Source organism: Netta rufina (assembly GCF_964035555.1).
Source record: "Netta rufina genome assembly, chromosome: 7".
NCBI classification, from domain to species: Eukaryota; Metazoa; Chordata; class Aves; order Anseriformes; family Anatidae; genus Netta; species Netta rufina.
This window is the reverse complement of record NC_140130.1, coordinates 20,579,454-20,599,199: the sequence shown is the minus strand read 5'-3', so window position 1 is coordinate 20,599,199 and position 19,746 is coordinate 20,579,454. Positions and strand designations below refer to the sequence as shown.

At 39.1% G+C, this 19,746-nt stretch overlaps 1 protein-coding gene across 1 annotated transcript in view; it reads right to left on the bottom strand.

The window, feature by feature from the left end:
• Window positions 1-16,458, bottom strand: part of HECTD2 (HECT domain E3 ubiquitin protein ligase 2) — a 34,332-nt gene extending 17,874 nt beyond the window's left edge. The window contains exons 1-8 of the mRNA XM_084289697.1: window positions 15,963-16,458; window positions 10,655-10,784; window positions 7,617-7,755; window positions 5,042-5,144; window positions 4,073-4,162; window positions 3,432-3,496; window positions 2,585-2,630; window positions 1,384-1,493 (exon numbers count right to left, since the gene is read on the bottom strand). Of these exons, the coding sequence (XP_084145823.1) occupies window positions 1,384-1,493; window positions 2,585-2,630; window positions 3,432-3,496; window positions 4,073-4,162; window positions 5,042-5,144; window positions 7,617-7,755; window positions 10,655-10,784; window positions 15,963-16,208 (929 nt within the window). The 5' untranslated portion in view covers window positions 16,209-16,458. The remainder of the gene's footprint in view (window positions 1-1,383; window positions 1,494-2,584; window positions 2,631-3,431; window positions 3,497-4,072; window positions 4,163-5,041; window positions 5,145-7,616; window positions 7,756-10,654; window positions 10,785-15,962) is intronic.
• Between the last annotated feature and the right edge of the window lie 3,288 nt (window positions 16,459-19,746).

Below are 19,746 nucleotides of genomic sequence, written 5' to 3'. Positions count from 1 at the left end.
CAAGCTACAGTTACTCTCATGTGATCGCTGTTCAAACAGAAGCCTATATTATCAGATTTCAATACTATTTGCTGAAGAACATGCTGTCCCATTTTAAAAACTAAGTTCCAAAGATAAAGTTCGAAGAACCATGCTTTTAAATACTGGCATGCAGCAATGCTCTGCATTTAAATACACTTTTTAATGTCTGTATCTTTAAAAAATTTACAAAAGAATCATCACTTGTTCTTGACTTTAATAAACAGAAGTAAACAAAAAATAAACATCCCCTCTCTCTTTCACTCCACAATCTGAATACTGAGGAAGTCTCAATTTTTGATTTTGAGATACTTAGCCCTATTGAACGAATAGTGGAAAATACTTCATACACTTGTGACAAGTGCACATATAAAGTTATGTGCTGCACCACTTTTGTAATACAGCAAAAATACGTGTAGATATAATACATGAGTAGATTTATTAAAGCATCATTTTGCAAATAAAAGCTCTTCTATTTCAATGTTTCAAAAATTCTAATACTTATTTTAAGAATAAGAACATCAATATGCCTTCTGCATCCTTAACCAAAAGGGTTCATCTGGTTTGTAAATACTGATTCAAATGAAATAATAAAGTAACACAGTATTAAGCAAATCTGGACATATTTCAGGGGGAGAAATATATGTATATAATTTTCATCCTTGCAGAGAAGAAAATCCTTAATTAAGAGTTTCCCTAAGAGACAGGGAATTGTGAACATACACAAACTTTTTTTTTTTTTTTTTTCCAAAAACCCAAAATTGAACTTTTGGTGCAGTCATTATAAGGAAGGCAACCTGCATACAAACTTCAAAAACCACTTTTTTGGCAGTTACCCCCACATGACTAATAGCTAGATGTTATTAGAATTATTTCAAGTAATTAAAATCTAATGCTTTAACTACATTCTGTCACCATCTCTATTACACTATCAGCATGGACTTAATTTTATTTGTGGTTTTCATGTAATACAGCAAAGCTACAGTATCTTTTGGAAATAATGAAAGAAACACCTTTATTTAAAGGAAGACCATAAAGATGTTTATATCGATATCATTATCTAGGCATGTATCTAAAAAATTTACATTTTTTGCATAAGTTATGTAAAAATAATTTAGCTTATTTTGCAATCAAAGCTTTTTTGCATAATCATTTTTATACATTATATACAGTTTGCATCTATAAATCAGTATCACTTCGTGTACTATGTCCAAATGTACTTTGAAAACAACAAAACAATCTCTGTAGTCAACTTTCATATAATTTATATATAATATAAAACAGTCAACATCCATGGAAATACAGTAACAATTGTAATCCTAAAAATTGAATTTTTAATTTTATTTTTTTTATTGTTTTTTTTACTTTTTAGACCAGTGCACTAGGAAATGATGGTCAGCTTCTGTTAAGGCTGCTATCTGTCTTAGCAAGTGAGCATAGATGACATAAGTAGAAGTGTTACTAAATTGAGGATTCTGAAAAAGATTAAAAAAATGTGTTAGGTTAACAAACTGCATAAAGGGAAAACGTCATTACGACTGTTTCTTATGTTTGTTGTTGTCAATACAATTACGCAGGAAAATAATTCAGAAAATTGCTGTGACAGTGGTAAAAACTATGAAAAAATGATTTGCAACTTCTATTCAAATGAAAAATCTGCATCTTCTATAATGCACAAGTATGGATTTTTTTTTTTTTTTTTTTTGTGTTTCAAAAGAAAGCCCACAGGTAACAAAGGCAGTATTCAATATATTTTTTCTGGATTATCATTTACTGTATAGCACATAAATTACACTCCACATGATGAGCTTTCAATCTCAGTAATAAGGATTCTCCAGTCTTTCCACGCACTCCTTATTTTCCCTCTTACGAGTCCACACACTCCCACTTTTCTGTAGAATGATTCCTCATAATTCACAGCTAACGTGCCACCCCAGAGAAGAAAGCTGTTGTCTTCAAAAACTAAATTACTATCTGATCTTTCAAGTAACAGCAGAAGATTCTCTCATGTGGAGAGGTGTCATCTGCACTAGCAAAGCTTAAAGGGGGAATTTGCTACAAATGCTCATCAATTTTAGTAGGAAAGGTAATCAGTTAATGTAGACAGAAATCAGACAATGGAGTCATAAGATAGATTGGAGGGAGACTGCTGGATAAACTGCAATACTAGTGAAAGTTACTGTAATACCAAAAAGTGCATATATTGAAACTTTTGGGAAAGATCATTGTTGCAACATAGCAATAAAGGAGATCTGACAATAAGTAGGAAATAACCGTCTACAACATTTGCTCTTTCAATACTAAGTGATAGGAAACAATTGCATGCCTGCGTTCTCAGTTCATGGGTTTAATGTATGCAATCTTACCCCCATCAACTCTGCCATTAAACTCCTGTTCCCATCATGCATACCCTACACTTCTTCCATATGTTAATACAATCTCATGACAGGAAATTAAATGTGAAATTTATCAGTTATACTAAGTATCTTGTTTGCATAGTATACTGGTTTATAGATTATAAATTAAGTAGACATGTACTTAACTAAAAATACTGTATTTTTCTTACCTGTAGAAGTATACAGTATGCTCTAAGATCATCTTTTGTTCGCGGCCTACAAATCAATGAATGTATTGGAAATGCTGTATGTATACAATATATATATACACATCAATAGTTAGGATATCACACACCCTAGGATTTAACTTTGTTTTGTCAATACGTGTTGAATACCATATTCAGAATCATCACTGAAAGGACAGTTTCAAAGATTCTGACTACTCTCTAAAGGTAGAAAAAAAAAAAAGTAGAGAAAGCACTAGCCACAGGTAGGGTTAAGGATGAGTTGCAACAAAGGGCTGTCTCTTGCTACATCTCTTTTTGAATCATACTAAGTATGCTACATTCTCACTTCTATTACTTCTTGCTAAGATCTTGTCCTCTCCATGCCTCCTGGATAATCATTTCTGCATGCTGTACTGCCCTTCCAATGCTGCTGAAACATGATATTGATACTACATGGTATAATGATATTACAAAGCAAACTTTGAGTCAAGAAATTATGTAAGTTAAAACTTATCTAATCATTAGGGTCAGAAGGAATATCTTTTACTCTGGATAAATTCCCTAATTCATCTCACAGTTGGGATTCCTGAAAGACTGCCCTGGCAACAAGCAGCTGAGATTTTCTGCGGGGATATATGGCTAGATCTGCTTCTCAGAGGTTCAATGTCAGCTTACAGAGCTCAAGCTAAGTCTCATTAGATTTGCCTGACAAAAGGAGACAAGTTATGAGTCAAGTTAAGTTTTAAGAGAACATTTTATTTCTTTGGCTAAAACAATAGAGTAAAATATAGGAAGTATACCAGTTCTAAGTAAGCGTTGGAACAGCAACGCAAACATTGGTTATCCTTACCCTTTCCATTCTTGTAGCAGACCATTAATTATTCCCTTTAGGACTGATTTCTGAACATCTTGAGGCTATGGAAAAAGGAGCAGGGAAAAATCATATCTGATCAAATTATACATGCTTGGTATAAGAGTGTACAAAAAGGCAAGTTTGTTTTGCCTGTGATTCAAGCCAGCTAAGAAATCTTTGACTATATCTTTCCTCAGAGGCTATTAGGTGAGGCCTGAAGTTGTATCAACCATGGCTTTCAAAACTTCAAACAACTTAAAAGCCGTACAGATTATTTCTACGCTACTCCTGACTTGCATTTACTAGACACAGTATCTACTTTTTACTACTCCCATCCTCACATTTTCCGTCTCTCTCATCACGCAGTGTCCCACCACACTGGTGTCTTCTCTTCCAACCACTCTTTGAGATCTACCACAGGATGAACCGCATTAATACTAGCAAGAATTTTGTTGTCTTTTACTAGAGCAATTTTCATGACTTTACGGCAATCCTCACAGGACAATTTCAAGTATGTTTGGAGACATTCTTCAGAAATCATACGTATCTGAGAAATACTTTTGGTATAAACTGCTTCTCAGAAAGTTTACTTGATGAAATGATAGATTATCAAACATGAATTCTTTTTTTCTACTTACAGTATTCAATAAGGCATCATAGACAACATTCACAAATTTTGCATCGATTCCAGAGTCCTCAATGGTATTAAATGTAGAATTGGTATCTTTCTGCAAGTTAGATAATAAACGAGACATTTTGGTTTTGAAATGTTTCGAGTATTTGACATGTCTTTCAAAATAAAAGTTTATCAGCACTTTTAAACAAAACACATACAGATATATATATTTATTTTCCTTATCAAAACATAAGACTCTAAGGCACTTTTATTAATGTGTGAAAGATGAAACTAAAGAACATTTATCTTACACTTTAATATTATTCACATAACTCCATTACCTAATTGTTCTATTTTAAAATGTAGAGGGTCTCAAATAATAAATTGCACAGAATGTTCATCTTCTATCTTTGGTGTAAATCGATCACGAGATGATCGATTCATTCAAGAATGAAGTTACAACCATTCAATATTCATTAAGTAACTAAGTGTCGCAGGTTATTTTGCTTAGGTTCATATTAAACATCAAAAGCACATCTTGCTCTGTAGTAAGAAAGAAATATTAATTTAGCATATATTCAGAAACTTTTCACAAATATATGATCTTGCCCAAGGAACACTGAATATGCCAACATAACAGAGCAGCAATACTACTTGAATGCATATCACTTTTTTTTTTTTTTTTTTAAAGGACGGGGAATTTCTGTTTCCAGGTTTGCCTATTAGCTGCATCAACTTGAATATTTTTAAACTGTAGTTTGTGTAGAACGTACCTTACATATAGTACCTTAGACTTGAAATACTGTTCCTTAAACTGGAATAAATAAATCAATGCCATAATACATTGTGTACCAAAGGCAGGTAAGATCATAATAAAACAATCCTAGTGGGTTTGAGCAACTAGTTGCAAGCCTTTAACTGATGTGCATCTAAATGCTTTGAGGATCCAAATCACGGTAACTACTAAGTAATATTATGAATTATTTTCTACCTTAAATGCAGCATTTATCTCCAGGAAAGAATCAAATGTTGTAGAATAAAAATCATGTACAGCTTTCCAGTCTCCTGATGACTTTGACTTTTCTATATCATCCCTAGAGAGAACGCATTAAAAAGACAGGTAATAACAAGGGCTAAATCTTCCCAGCCACTTAGACTTTAGACTGTGCTATAACTCCAAGCTTTCCTCACTAAGCACATTTAAAAGACAGACAAGTATAATATCAGTATCTAACATCTTCCTTGTCATTATACGATCATGGCATTACAAGAGAACAAAAGCATAGTTTGTGTTTGATATACTTGAGCAATGTATTATTCAAAATGTTAATTCATGGTGTCACAGTTCAGTATGCTAAGACAAATCATTAGTAGAACAGAATTATGTTTTAGAAACACTGACATGATAAGATTTCTGAGACTAATTTATTCATTTAAGTACGCAGGCTCCTAAACAAGTCAATTTCATTATTACTGTAACAAACGTTATTTATCTTTCCATTTTTCAAATAATCCTTAATCTTTGTACGTGACTATGCACATTATTTGACAAGAAAATCTGGATTTACCCTTGAAATCCTTTTAAGTATTGACCTTGTAAAGCAAGTTCCTGTTTTGTCCAATGTTAGACATTTTAAAGAATACTTAAAGCAAATTTTATCTTAGTGAACTATAATGCTGGCAATACAAATTCCAGATTGCTTCCTCCGTCATAAAAATAAAGTTAATATCTAGCACAAAGAAATTATCAATGGGACAAACCAAAAACACTACAGACTTTTTAAATACTTTACTTGAAAGAATGAAACTCTTGATAGTTGTATAATTAGACAGAAGTCAATACATACAAAAATCTGAATATGGTAACAATTTCAGCTCTTCAGAACACCTGAATAGGGGTATTCCACCAAATAAACACACTGGATAATCAAAAAGCATTCCTTCTCCTCACTGAATGCACAAGACTTCAAACATGGAAAAGAGCAATGAAAAGTTGTAGTGGGTTTACGTGGCAAGGTTTTGGTAGCAGGGGGCCATAGGGGTGGCTTCTGTGAGAAGGATCTAGAAGCTGCCCCATGTTTGGTAAGGGCCCCACTGCTGACCAGAGCCAAGTCAATAAGCGATGTTGTTTTGCACCTCTGTGAGAACATATTTAAGACAGGGAAAAAAAACACTGCGCCACACGACAGCTGGGAGAGTGAGAGGAGTGAGGAACAGCCTTGTAGATGCCAAGGTCAATGAAGGAGGAGGGGGAGAGGTGCTCCAGGCACCGGACCAAAAGTCCCCTGCAGCCTGTGGTGAGGACCATGGTGAAGCAGGATGTCCCCCTGCAGCCCATGGAGTACCACGGTGGAGCAGGGTTCCACGCGGCAGCCCATGGAGGAGACCATGGTGGAGCAGGTGGCCCTGCACCAACGGAGGCTGTGGCCTGTGGAAAACCCCTGCCCAAGCAGATTCCAGGCCGGACCTGTAGGCCATGGAGAGGAGCCCACGCAGGAGCAGGTGACCTGGCAGGAGCTGCTGCCTGTGGGGGACCCAGGTTGGAGCAGTTTGCTCCTGAGGGATGGACCCCGTGGTACGGACCCATATCTGGAGCAGTTCTGGAAGAGCTGCTGCCTGTGGGAAGCCCACGCCGGATCAGTTCATCAAGGACTGCATCCCATGGGTGGGACCCCAAAGCACAGGGGACAAGAGTGATCGAGAAGGAGCGGCAGAGAAGAAGTGCTGTAGACTGACCATAATCCCCATTCCCCCGTTCCCCTGCGCTGCTTGGGGGGAGGAGGTGGAAGAGGGTGGATGGGGGGGGAAGGTGCTTTTGGTTTCTTTCCTTTATTTCTCACTTCTCTAGCTTGTTAGTAATAAGCAATAAATCTTACTATCTCCCTATGCCGAGTCTGTTTTGCCCGTTACAATAATTACTGCGTGATCTTCTTGTCCTTATCTCAACCTTTGAGCCCTTTTCATCGTATTTTCTCCCCGTTCCTCTTTGAGGAGGGGGAGTGAGAGAGTGGCTATGGTGGAGCTCGGCTGCCTACTTGAGTGGAACTACGACAAAAGTCTATGCTTGTGCCTTTGGAAGCAACTTTGATTTTTTTTTTTTCCCCGTCTATCTATTCAAAAATAGATAGATCTATTCAAAAAAAAGAGATAGATCAGGCTTCTTCCTAGGAATATTCCTCCCCATTTCCTGACCAATATTTCTCTACCAGTAAAATACTCAAGGATATTAAAAGAAAAACAAACTCAAGCAACACACTTCCAGCCTAAAGTAAGCTGTACGTACTTGTTCTAAAACCAAACATCCACTGAACGTCAGAAACTCTGAAATATAAGCTTTGTTGTTTCTTGAACAGAACAACAAATGTCAAGTTAGAGAAAATCTTTTGATAATTTTCACAGTAATAGATTTACCAATCACACCATGACAACAAAGTAACGACTACTACTGTGAGATTGTCTTATTGAACTGAACGTAACTCATTTGAGGTTAAGAAAAATCAGATGTACGAATTAGGACAATAAAAGTCCAAAGAAAGTATACTTTTAGAAATACCAGTGCAACTTACTGGAAATCTTTCACAGTTTTGGTTCGGATAGGAAGGGAAGGTTCAGGAGGAATGGGTGCTTTCAGTTCTTGGGGTAGCGTGTCAATAGAGATTCGTTGCTTTTGTCTAACATCGAGACAAATAGGTGGTAGATCTCTCACTTATTTAAAAAAAAAAAAAAAAGATGCAAAGAACAATAAACACAATGCAATCATATAAATGAACATTCAGCTAGTAAAATATAGATGTACAGGAACTAGGAAAAAACTCCAAAGCCTACACTGATTTTTTTTTTTAATTTTTATTTTTGAATTAAATATAATAGTAGTACCACTACTCTCCTGCCTTCTTCATTTATCACATCAGGGAAATATATGCTAATAAAATCCCCAAAACACAAAGGCAGGTTCTTCTACCTCACGATAATGATAGAGAAGCTGTCATTGTGATTTAACTCAGCTAACATTTATCAGAAGACTATAGATCAGGGCTGTTCTCCATCCCCAATTATGGCTCTGATGTTTAACCTTGTCCAATCTCACAGCCGAAACTTAAAACAATTTAAAGACAAGAGCAGCAATAAAAAAAAAAAAAAAGTGGACATACTAATTCAAGCCAAGGTGCCCCAACAATACCACGATGTAAGCACTCTGCTTATGCAGATGAACTAACTTAAAAGAAACTAAGACTATGTATTACTTTTCTGCTCCAAGACAAGTAATTTTAAGTTAACTCTTGATCTGTCTTCTCAATTTTGGATGGATTAAACATTGAATTATAAGCAGCTGAATACACTGAGATGAGGAAAATATTCTCTGCATTTGTAGAAGAGACAGCAGCTGACAGAAGCCGTTTCTCTTTACAGTGAATTGAAGCTGCAGGTGTTAAACTTAGTAACTTGCACCCTGTCAGTGATGCAGTTTGCTTTGAAATACACTGCTTAAATTAGATATACTAAAACTGAGTTTTAATAATATGTTTAATAAATACTGTCAACTTCTGTATGCTTTGCCATAATTCCAGTTTATTTGTAAATAGAATTATTTGCCTGTGTGAGATTCAAATATATTCATTGAGATCTGTCAGATGAATTCCATTGAGGACAAACTTGAAACTTTATGTGCTGAGTTTATAAACATCAATAATCCAGTATTACAAGACAAGAAAAAATAATCACTTCTGGCTGTTTGCCCAGTTACATTAAGTAAAAAGACTCAGCAGTGCATGACTGCTTAGGAAATGATCAAAAACTGAGGAGGAAAATCTTGTTGATACAAGAAAAAATTGACTAACACAGACTACTAGAACGCCTGCTCAATTTTAGACATTGAGCTCTCAATTTCAAGAACATATCCATGACTATAATAAATATTGCCATACATTAGGATGATGAAAATTAAAAATTAAGTACTAGTGTAACATTAATTACAGCCAGGACAGCATCATGTGCAGCAAGATTCAGGGGCATTTCAAGAAAGACTTGTGTTTGAGTTCACCATTCTTGTTGGATGCAATAAGTAAAATGAATTCTGTAAAAGCTTATTGCATTTTCCACATTGCCTGGCACAAGATTAGATTTAATTTTACATTGTCCTAAATTTTAGTCAGCAGCAGACTTTCATATCATAATCTAAGATTGTATTAAGCAACTATTCAGATGAAATTGGACAGGAAACAATTAACAATTCTCATATATGAAACACACATTATCTAGTAGTCCATGAAACAGCTTAATGCACATTTCAGTTAAAAAGCTTCGAAGTTGTGTAGTTAATACTGACAAGCTGTCACTTGCAGCTTTAGAGAAAAATGTTAACTTAAGTTTTTAGAGAAAAATGTTTAAGAAAAACTTTTTATTTCTCTGAAATCTTTCAGACTCCAACAATAGTGCAATTGTTTACATATGAAGATTTTTCTTAAATATATAGGTGAGAGAAATGACCACCTGAAGGTGGTTCTTCCGGCTTTATTAATGAGGTCTTACTATACTTTCAAAGAATGAGCAGAGCTCTCTCCAGCTTTGCAGCATTTTCTTTTTGCCTTACCCCGAGTTCTGTCCTCAAGTACACCACTTCTACTTTAACCTTGGTAAGTTAAAATATGCAATACCTCAAATTCTTCCATACAACAGTGGGAGAAGCCTTCAGTGGTCATCTCCAGTCATCTTCATTTCCTTTGTGTAGTACAAAGCGACTTGAGCAAAAGAAAAAATCCTATTCGAGCTCTCATTTACACATAACTGTCCTTTGTGTTTGAGTGATTTTTTTCCCCCTGCATTTTTGTTTTTAAAAGTAGGCACCTCCTTACTCCATGAGCAAAGTTACGAAAAGAAGATCTTCCATTTTACATTTTCAGAACAGCTAGCAAGAATATAGATTTTTTTTTTTTAAGGAAACCAGTCCTGCACATTATAAGCCACTTTTTTCTCTACAAATCTGAAATTTACATTACCTGTCCACAGTTTTGTTTCTAACTTATACTATTTATCAGCCTTCATGATTCTAGCCTATCATACTGAATACACAGCTCCACTTGAAAACTTTCCATCAATTAGCTTTACCTCATATCACAACAACATTCCCTCTCACCTTTAAAGTTCTTCAGAATTTACCATTCTTTGCCTGTGAGTTTTGTTATCACTGGCTTTCATTTTCACTGAAAAGCAGGGACTCTCAGCAAGTCTCCCTTAAAAGCCCTATGCATGCCTCATCGCTGCCATCCCTCCCATTTAGAAAATTCTACAAAATTCTGTCAGATTCTAGAGAAATCTACTGTCTGACTGGAGTTACGACAAGCAGTATCTGGAAATGGACTTCTGAATCTGTATCTTTCTTTAAAACTTATCCTTCAGGTCCATTTGCTCTTCTTATCTAACTTGTCTCTAAGACATGACCTCTACTGAGGATATATATTACTGAGTATACCATGTACAGGACAATGTAATCTAATGAAATCCAGATTTCTAAGTTTTCTGGCACTATCACAATAGAAATATTGGTGGAACACTGAGCTCCTTCTTAGATTGGTAGCTAAGTAACACAAGGCTTTTATTCTCTTACCATTTTTGATGTTAGGTATAACAAATTGCGTAGGTGAATTTCTGTTTCCGGTGCCTTCTTTCTTTTGGTTGATAGTTGTGATGAAATTGCTGAAAGTAGAAAACTGATTTTTCGCTCCTCTTTCCAACCCCTGCAATTAAGATGACAGTGTGCTATAAAAGGCTAATACATTCCTGCAAGAGTAATCTTACTCATGGGGTATTACAAAGAATATTTAAATGCTTGTTATCCTGAAATATGAGTGTTAATACCTAAATGAGACATACATGATGTTTCTACAAGTTTGTTTTAATTTGAATCAGGAGAAGTAACATACAATTCCATTACATTTAACAATTCATGCATTAGTTTGTAGTATATAATATATCCCTAGGTAACTCAGGAGAAAAAAAAAAAAATATATTGTTGAAAGCATTCTAACTTCTTGTCCTAATTTCTAAATACTTTTATATTCCTCACTGCATCCAGCTCAGTTTAAATAGATACAAGTGTCACACATTTCTTTTTCAAGTAACCCTTATATGCTGAAGTTTAGGCAAACTCCTCCAAAACTGAAATACGGAAACAAAGATTCTGTGTAGACTGTTGCTACTAACATTTAAATACTGACTACCTGGATAAAAACACCAGATTCAAAGTTTTCAGCATCAGCAGCCACCAAAGAAAGGCTATCCAACAAACATTTGTTTAACACTATCCTAAAAAAAAAAAAAAAAAAATAAAAAATAAAAAATTGCTTAGTATCAGCATGTACTGCTGCCAAGAAGTCTGCTCAAACTTTTTCTAAGGAATGAATGCTAATGTGTTTTAACAGCGAAGAGAAATGAAGCAACACAACAGACTTTCACAGGTTGGTGCCAATCAATGTTTGACACAATGTGCCAATAGTCACTAAGCGACTGTTAGATATAATTATTTACACCAGAGAATTTGCAAAGCACAGGTAAGTTAAGGGGCTTGTCCAAGACAACAGAAGTCGTGTGATGGAAGTTTTCATTTGCATCTCAGCTCCAAGAGATCAGCTGATGTCCAGCAAAGGCAGATCTACTTAAAAAAACGTACAGTCTTCTTGCACATCGTGATTTTGAGCCTTACATTAACCTAAATACTCATTTGACTGACATCTAGTATCTATGCTCACAGTTAGAAAAAAAGTAGTTTTATAAACCAAAAACAAACCCACAAATGAGAGTAGGAATTCCAGAATAATTAACATATCCTTTTCTTCTTTAAAACCCCATACATTTCCCTTTCCTGTTAAAAGAAATAGATTTTGACTAAGATACACAGCCCGAGTTCTGAGGAAAGCACTTCACTTCCACCACAACATCCTGAAATACCACCAGGAGGGTAATAATATAGCCCATAAACCTGCCATGCTACAGTGTACGCAAGTTGGTACACTGCCAGGAATTTTAAATAACTGTGTCAAAACAAGCCATTTTTCCATGGCTTATAACTCAGCAAATTACAAATCTGAGCAATCAGCAGGACTTCTAGCTTTAAAAATATCAACTTTCAATTTCTAGCTCCAAATGCGTTGTATGCAACACATGTTCAAACAAAATGCAATTACCGCTACTATTTTCATATTAGCTATTTTAAAAATTATTATTCTGTAAGCCTTAAAGTATCACTAAGATGTTTCTTAAAACTCACCTGGCACACGAGTGGGAAGTCCAGATCCTGAGTAAACACAGCAAGATGTGACTAAATGAAAAAGGACATTTAAACAAATCCAGATCTAAAGTTTATCTGCTATGTCACAAGAACACATGCTCTAGGTAGAAAACCTGGAGTTTGGATGATTCTCATTATGAGTAATAGGGAGCAGTTATCATAGAGAAATCATAAGAGGAGCTCTTATGAAGCAGGCTACTGTGACAGCCGTTTGGACTGACATAACCTTTCCTCAGCTTTCCAGTTTCACTCCAGCCGTGCCACTGCAATCGTATAGTCGAATGGCTATTTTAAAAGCTTCTTAGTGCCACTGTCCTAAGAAGCACTCAGAAAGAGCAAAGCTTGCATGCGCTATTCCACTGCATCCCATCCTGCTTCAAGTGCAGCTCCAACAATGTTAAACAAACATATGGATAAAGGCTTTGCTGGAAAGCCCTGGAGGAACACTGGGGAAGTACATGCTCATTAAAGAGGATCTGTGACATCTCCTGGGAGAGTAATCTAGGACAAGTGTACAGCACTGTGTCATACTTATAAAACTCTGTAGGAGGTCAACGAGCCTCTAGAGCCTAAAATGCTACAAACACACAGCCATCAGAAAACCGAACCCCCACATACGGAACAGGCATGCTTGGAGGAAGTGGATCAAAGCCGTCTTTAATCCTCCTCTAATCCTCTTCTAAGAGCATATTAATAACTCACAATGCTGCTGGCTTCTTACTGAATTTTTTCAAAAGCATTAAGCCCTCCATAAGGCTGGAGAAGTACTAGCCTTATACTTTATACATTTATGGTTTTCATTATTGAAACGAAACCAGATGGTGAAAGCAAGTCAAACTGCTTGCAAAGAGCACATATAGAGTGCTTGCGGAAAAAGAGACAAAAAGACCATCTAGAAGAGCTTTCTGAAATCCTTGCTCTTCAGCCCTAACTTAACTCACTCAAGACCCATATGTATGTAGTGAGCAAAGACCAGGAGTGTCAGAAAACACGGAGGATGCTCAGATTACCCAGAGGCAGCTGTCAGTGCAACAGCCTACTCAAAAAATAAAATTTTCCCTTCCATTCATATTTTGAAAGGTGTAACATCAGACTGCTTTTGCTTTACAGAAACCGCTACTTGTTCCTGCTTACAGGACGCAAGTGAAAATAAATTTGTGGGAAGTTATTTAAGAATCTGAATACTGACATCCAAACGACCTCCCCTTATGTATTATTTTTTAACTGCTATTCAACTCATAAAAACCTTGGCACATTGCAGGACCACATTAATTTATTAATGGAGTAATTTAGCTCCACAACTTCCCTTAGGAAAGTAAGCAAAAGAGAAACACACAGAAGGGTTATCCCTCCTTCAGTAACTCCATGTGGTCCTTGGCTAGAAAAAGCCACGATGTGAATGGCAATAGTGGTAGTCACATAAACACTTCCAACTTTCAGCCAGCTTAAATGCCAGATGTGAAATCTTTCATGCTCATGCCCTAATGTATGATGTGGTTATCTATTGACTCCCTCAAATTTTGACCTTTTCCACAAACTGCTGTGAGCTACTGTGAAGAACAGAAAGTTTCAAAGATGTGTCACACCTTCCTGTTGCCTGCTAGGAAGCTATAGTCATGTTGCACAAATCTATGGTGGGTCCTTAGCACATGGAAGAAAATGTAAACTGCACAAAAAACCTGGGGAGATGTTTTGAGACAAGGATATCTGAGGCTCACTCTCACACGGAGACAAAGTAAGTCATCATATGATGGCTCTAAGTTTTGAAATAATAGGCAGAGACAATGAGAAAACAAACATAATCGGAAGTATTTTCTTATTTGTATCAGGCATTTGTTTTTAAAGAAAAGGAATTTTAACAGAAAAAAGCAAGTTTTAAAGACAATTTCCCCCTTTAGTCACCTTATAAACTTTTCTCCAGTTTAATGAGGATGGCGGTGAGAAAATGTCTGTCTTTAGAAGTGTGTGAGAGAATCTGATTCAGCAACATTCATTTTCGATGTTGAAACACAACTTCTAATACAAAAGAAATTAAAAGCATTTTGTATAGGATGAACCTCACGCCATACTCCCCAAAACCTTGTAATTAGATGCGTAGGTTGGTCAACACTAGGGCTCAGCAGACCAACAATCCAATACCTTCTTTCAACACATAAAGGTGTTGCAAAAGCATATCCACATTCCCTATTTGGTACATTTGGACCAAAACCAGCCTTCTGGTGCACACAGAGAAATCCAGGGCTGTGGAAAGATCTATTACATCTTTCCACACAGCTCTCCCTCTGTAACATACTATAAAGATCTGCATGCATCTCCGTAAGTTCAAAGTCCCCCATGTATCTGACAAACAATCACACCTAGCCAGATCCGAGCTGCTCTGTAGCAGGTCATCTCAGACAACTTATTTATACCTGCAGACAGCAGTTCAGAGAGGCATGTGGGATGCCCAGTCACAAACCAGATTCTTCTCCTGATTCTTCAGGACCTTGGAAATGCTGCACAGCTGATCAGTTGCATGCATTTTTCACTACCTAAGCTAAGCCTGACACATTGTAACCCATCACTGTTTATCTTCTCTAAGGGACTGGCATTTCCCATTCCAAGGCTGAAATTGAGCACCTTTCAGAGGCTGCACCTTATCAAAGGTGAAAATCACTCCCAGGTACTTGACCATCACTGCCTTCTCCCAAATCTCTATCTGAATCACAAGAACAAACACATCCTCCCAAATTCTGACAGATTTGGGAAGCTGAAAGCCTCTCAGAAGATTGGAACATCTTAGCCAAAACACAAATTGGCAGAGCTGCTCAAAGGAGTTTGCAGTTTGACTACAATTACTTGGTTCAACATCACAATTATTTCATGACAGTCATAAACGTTAAGCACTCAATCTTTTAAACTCAAATTATGGTAATTTGATGCTGGTAATTTCTAGTAAATCTGATACTTATCAGAACCATTGAACTGTAGTCTCATAACTATATTAGTATTGGGTTGATAAAACGTTTGCTTCATTGATGGACTGAATAAGTTACAACAAGCTTTAACATTGAGTTATACACAATAAGTGGCATATGCCAGGAAAATTTTATGTTTCACAATATTGTACAGTCAGCAGAAAGAAAATCGTAATTCAAATATGATTAAACATCTCAAATGAGGTTTCTTGAAACTAAATTGCTCTGGCAAATACCTTTCTCAACGTTTAGTTTTTCAAACCCGCGTTAACTCATTCATCACTTACCGAGCTGTTCCGTCATCTCGGCTTCAACACAACGCAAAAAACGGAAGAGACTTCTAAAGAAAAAGTTAAAAATACAGGAGCCTCTCCCAGCTAGCTGCTGCCATACGCGCATTAGGAGCCGGAGCCCCCGCTCCCAAACCCCCACCGACAGCGCTGCAAATCCTCAGCCATGACTAACCCGAGCGAGCAGACCGTCGTAAAATGTTACAGAACTATAAGTAGAGGGAGAATTTATAGCTCCGTTATGTCACCGCTTCCAGGCGCGCTCGTTATTTTTAAGAAACTTGAATGAAAGCCGCCCCGGGCTCGGCAGCCGAGGGACGCCGCCGGCGGTGCCCGCCCGGAGCGGGGCGCGGAGCAAGCGCCCGCCGAGCCCCGACCTACCCCGGCCGCCGCGCTGGATGCCGCCGGGAGGGGCGGCAGCTTCTCCCTCTCCTTCTCCCCTTCCTCCTCCTCTTCTTCTTCCTCACCCTCGCCTTCCTCCTCCTCGGCCCCCGGCGGGGCCGCGCTGCCCTGGCCCAGCTCCGCGCCCGGCGGCAGCTCCGCGCCGGGGTCGGGGTCGGGGCCGGGGCCGGGGCCGGGGGGGAGGTCGGCGGCAGCCGTGGCCGTCGGGGGTGTCGGCAGCGACATGGCCCCGCTCCTGGCGCCGCTCCCGGCTCCTGGCCCCTCGCCGGTTCCCGCACCCCGTCCCCTCGGGCCAGCAGCCGCTCCGAGGAGCTCCGCGCCGCTCCGCTCCGCTCGCGCAGCAGCGGGGCTGCTCCCGGGCGCCCAGACACCCCCGCACGGCGGGGCGGAGCGCGGCCCGGCCGCCCCCGCCGCGGCCCGGCGAAGAGCGGGGTGGGAGCGTGCGGGACGGAGCGGGGCGGAGGCGGCCGGCGGCGCCGTCCCCCGCTGCCCCCGCGCCCCGCTCAGCCGCCGCGCCACCTACAGACGGCGGGCAGCCGGAGGGGCGGCCGCCGCCATGTTGTTTATAGGCGCCTCATAGAAACGCGCCTGGCGACCGGGGGCGCCGCGCGGGGGCAGCGGAGGACACGGCTACGGAAACTCCGTAGCGCAGGAAAAGGCGCCGGGCGGGGAGCGCGGGCGCCGGCCGTATGGGAATCGCGGCTGTGCTCCGCGCTCTGCGCAGCCGCCGTGGAGGGGGAGGGCGAGCCCGGCGCTGCGGTCCGCGGGCCTGGGGGGGCTGGTGCAGGACAGCGAGTGAATAAGTAGACGAGTGATTAATGAGGGATTACGGATAAGGGACTTCGGGGTGGGTGCCGGCGTGGCGCTCCCGTTCCTCATCATCTCAGCGGTGGTGTGCGTTACACTCGCAAGCAGGGTTTGGGGTTTGTCACAGCGCCTTGTTACCACATGGTAATATAATTACAGTTTCACGTTCTTTAATGAGGAAAATAAAGAAGCTAAGCATAAAAAGATTCTCTCCGTGTCTCACTGGCATAGACAGAGCGCACCCAGGATCCAGCAACAGCAGAAGCTCAGGACGTCTGAGGCATGACCCATTTTCAGAGCCTCAGTGCCATACCCTGGGCTTGCTGAAGCTTTGCTGTTTAAAAAAATAAAATAATAATAATAATGTTTAGAAGACACGCTGTCTTGAACTGGTCATAATACAACATCTAGTGTAGATGTCTAGGGGTACTGACCTACCACTTGACTTGGTAAGCAAAGCTATGGGGAGTCCTACATGAGAGGGCTGTTGTGGTTGTTTATACTGAGCAACAAAACATTTAGGTCCTTCAAACTACTAGCTGCCACCTAAAGCTAGCTGCTTTCAGATCTTAATTAGCCTAGAGACTTCCCCTCCTAGTGCAGGAATCAAAGGAGTGCGAATAGTTATGTACAAGAAATCTTAAAGATGGTTTCTTGGATAGAGGTAAACCACACAATAGTTTTTCCCCGGAACTGGCATTACACAAGTAGCTCCTGCAGGTTGGAGCTGTGGTAAAGATCTCTGTATGATGCATAAAAGCAAGGGCATAATTGGTACTGCAGTGGTAATCTAACACATTGAAAAATGCTTTCCATTTGTGAAGGAACTGGCAGACCTAAAGTTTATTAGGTTTCATTAAGAAATCCCTTTGTCTCCCTACCAAGTTAAATTTGAAAGCCATTCTTTCCAAGAAGTTCACTTCTCACTGTGCTTGCCTCCAAGTTGCTCTCAGTAGTTGGCATGAGTAAGTGGCTCACTGCAGTTAAACGAAGCCCCCCAAAACTCACTCATTTTTTTCTTTTCCTTGCCGAGAAATAACATAATGATAGTAATTGCAACAACTTCAGTACAAGCAGCTATACACCCAGTGGTAGTCCTCAACTGGAAGTAATTGGCATAGTGGTTCTGTGGAGCTATGCCAACTGGAAACATGGAAAGGGTCTGTTTCCTTAAGCCTGCAGAGAGAAAGAAGAAGCAGAGGGAAATAGAAAGTATACAAATGATATACAAATGATTTCATAATGCCTCTTTTTTTTTTTTTTTTTTTTTTTTCATTTCTCTTGAGCTATAAGGGTCTGTTTTTTTGATAGCTTCAAAAATACTGAAATGGCATTTTAGCAAGATTATTTCACAAAAAACTAATGCTACACCAGAGCAAGATATCAATTTTTGCTGTCCACAGAAATATCAAACCTGTGCTACATTAAACCAAAGTGCCCCGTTGAACTAAACAAACTCAGGGGAATATTTTGACCTAGGACAATTATGAAAATTGGCATAAATCTGTTAAAAATTTTTGTTCCTATTTTTGTAAAAGGGTAAAAGGACCTTATACTGAAGGAGAAATAAACGCATTTTCCTACTTCTAATAAAGGTAGCATACACCTGTTGCCTAGGGCTTGTAACTAAAAGTATTTCAGTATTACCTGTATCATCTACATTTACATCATCATCTACATCCATATCATCAGTATCTTCTACAACATAGTCAAAGATATAACCACAGCTGGGAAAGGCACATCTAAACTGGCTTTAAATTTGCTAGTATGGATGGATGCTAGCTGGTTGCAGCAGTGCTGTGTGTAATGAAGCAATGCATGTAATCATGCAATCATTCATTGCCAAAGTGATAAACAAGGGTAGTGGGCAATGGAGCAGTCAGAAAAAAGGGTAAAGATGGCCTGTCTTCTAACAGACAATATTACTGTGTTCCCTCCTTTATCCTTCCAAGGACCCTTTCCTTGATTCTTTCAATCCCTTTGAGCAACCTAAAAGTTTTAAATAACATGTTGCCAGCTACCTCACATTATCCTGGGGGGAGTCAGGGAATATTAAGGTTAAATCACAGGCTGTTCCTCATGCCAAGTACATGCTGCCTGGGCCTACACATTCACACTGGTTCCTGGATGAGTTTTGCAGCCTGCACTGGACCCCACGCTGGCATGCCCTGCTGCTGGCTCAGATAAGCGTACATAAAGCACAGTAACACCCTTGAGTGACTACGGCAGTACATGACCCTCAGCATATTTTCTTGTACTTAAGGGAGAACAGTCCAACCTTAGCAGGGTGCTGGTCCGATCAAGCAGAAGGAGACCACAACAATTTATTTTAGAATTATTCACAAACATATTCCTTCTATCCAAAGAGTTTGAGTCGTCAGGAAGGGGAAAAAGTCAACTGCACATCTCTGCACAATGACGTGGCCAGGCACAGACCGGCACAGGAATGACAGATGGAAACAAACTAACTGCTAACATTTGTTCACAAACGATTAGTAAATGCTTACAAGTAATAGATACACTCGCAGAGACTGGCATTTGGGAATGATGCGCGCACACACACACATGCACACACACAACAGGCTTAATTTCCTGGCTAGTATTTTCGTGACAAATAATTGAGTGTACCTGGTCACATGTTCCTCTGCAGTCAGAAGTCAGAATGCAACCATAGCCAAACTCAGCCTTGGTTTAACACAGGAATGGTAGGGGTGTTTTTGGCCTGTAATTGTTATTATTATTAATGATTAATAATATTTATAATAATAATAATTTTTGGTTTTGGCTGGCCCTCAAATGCTTTACTAGTGTTTACAGGAATGTCAGAGATCTCTTATGCAAGCTGACACTTAGGGAATTGAAGTGGCCTTTGTCCTTTAGAAAAGATAGGCTGAATTTTTGTTTGGTTGGTGCTATACTCTCGTGACACAGCTATTCTATCTTTCTTTCTCATTGA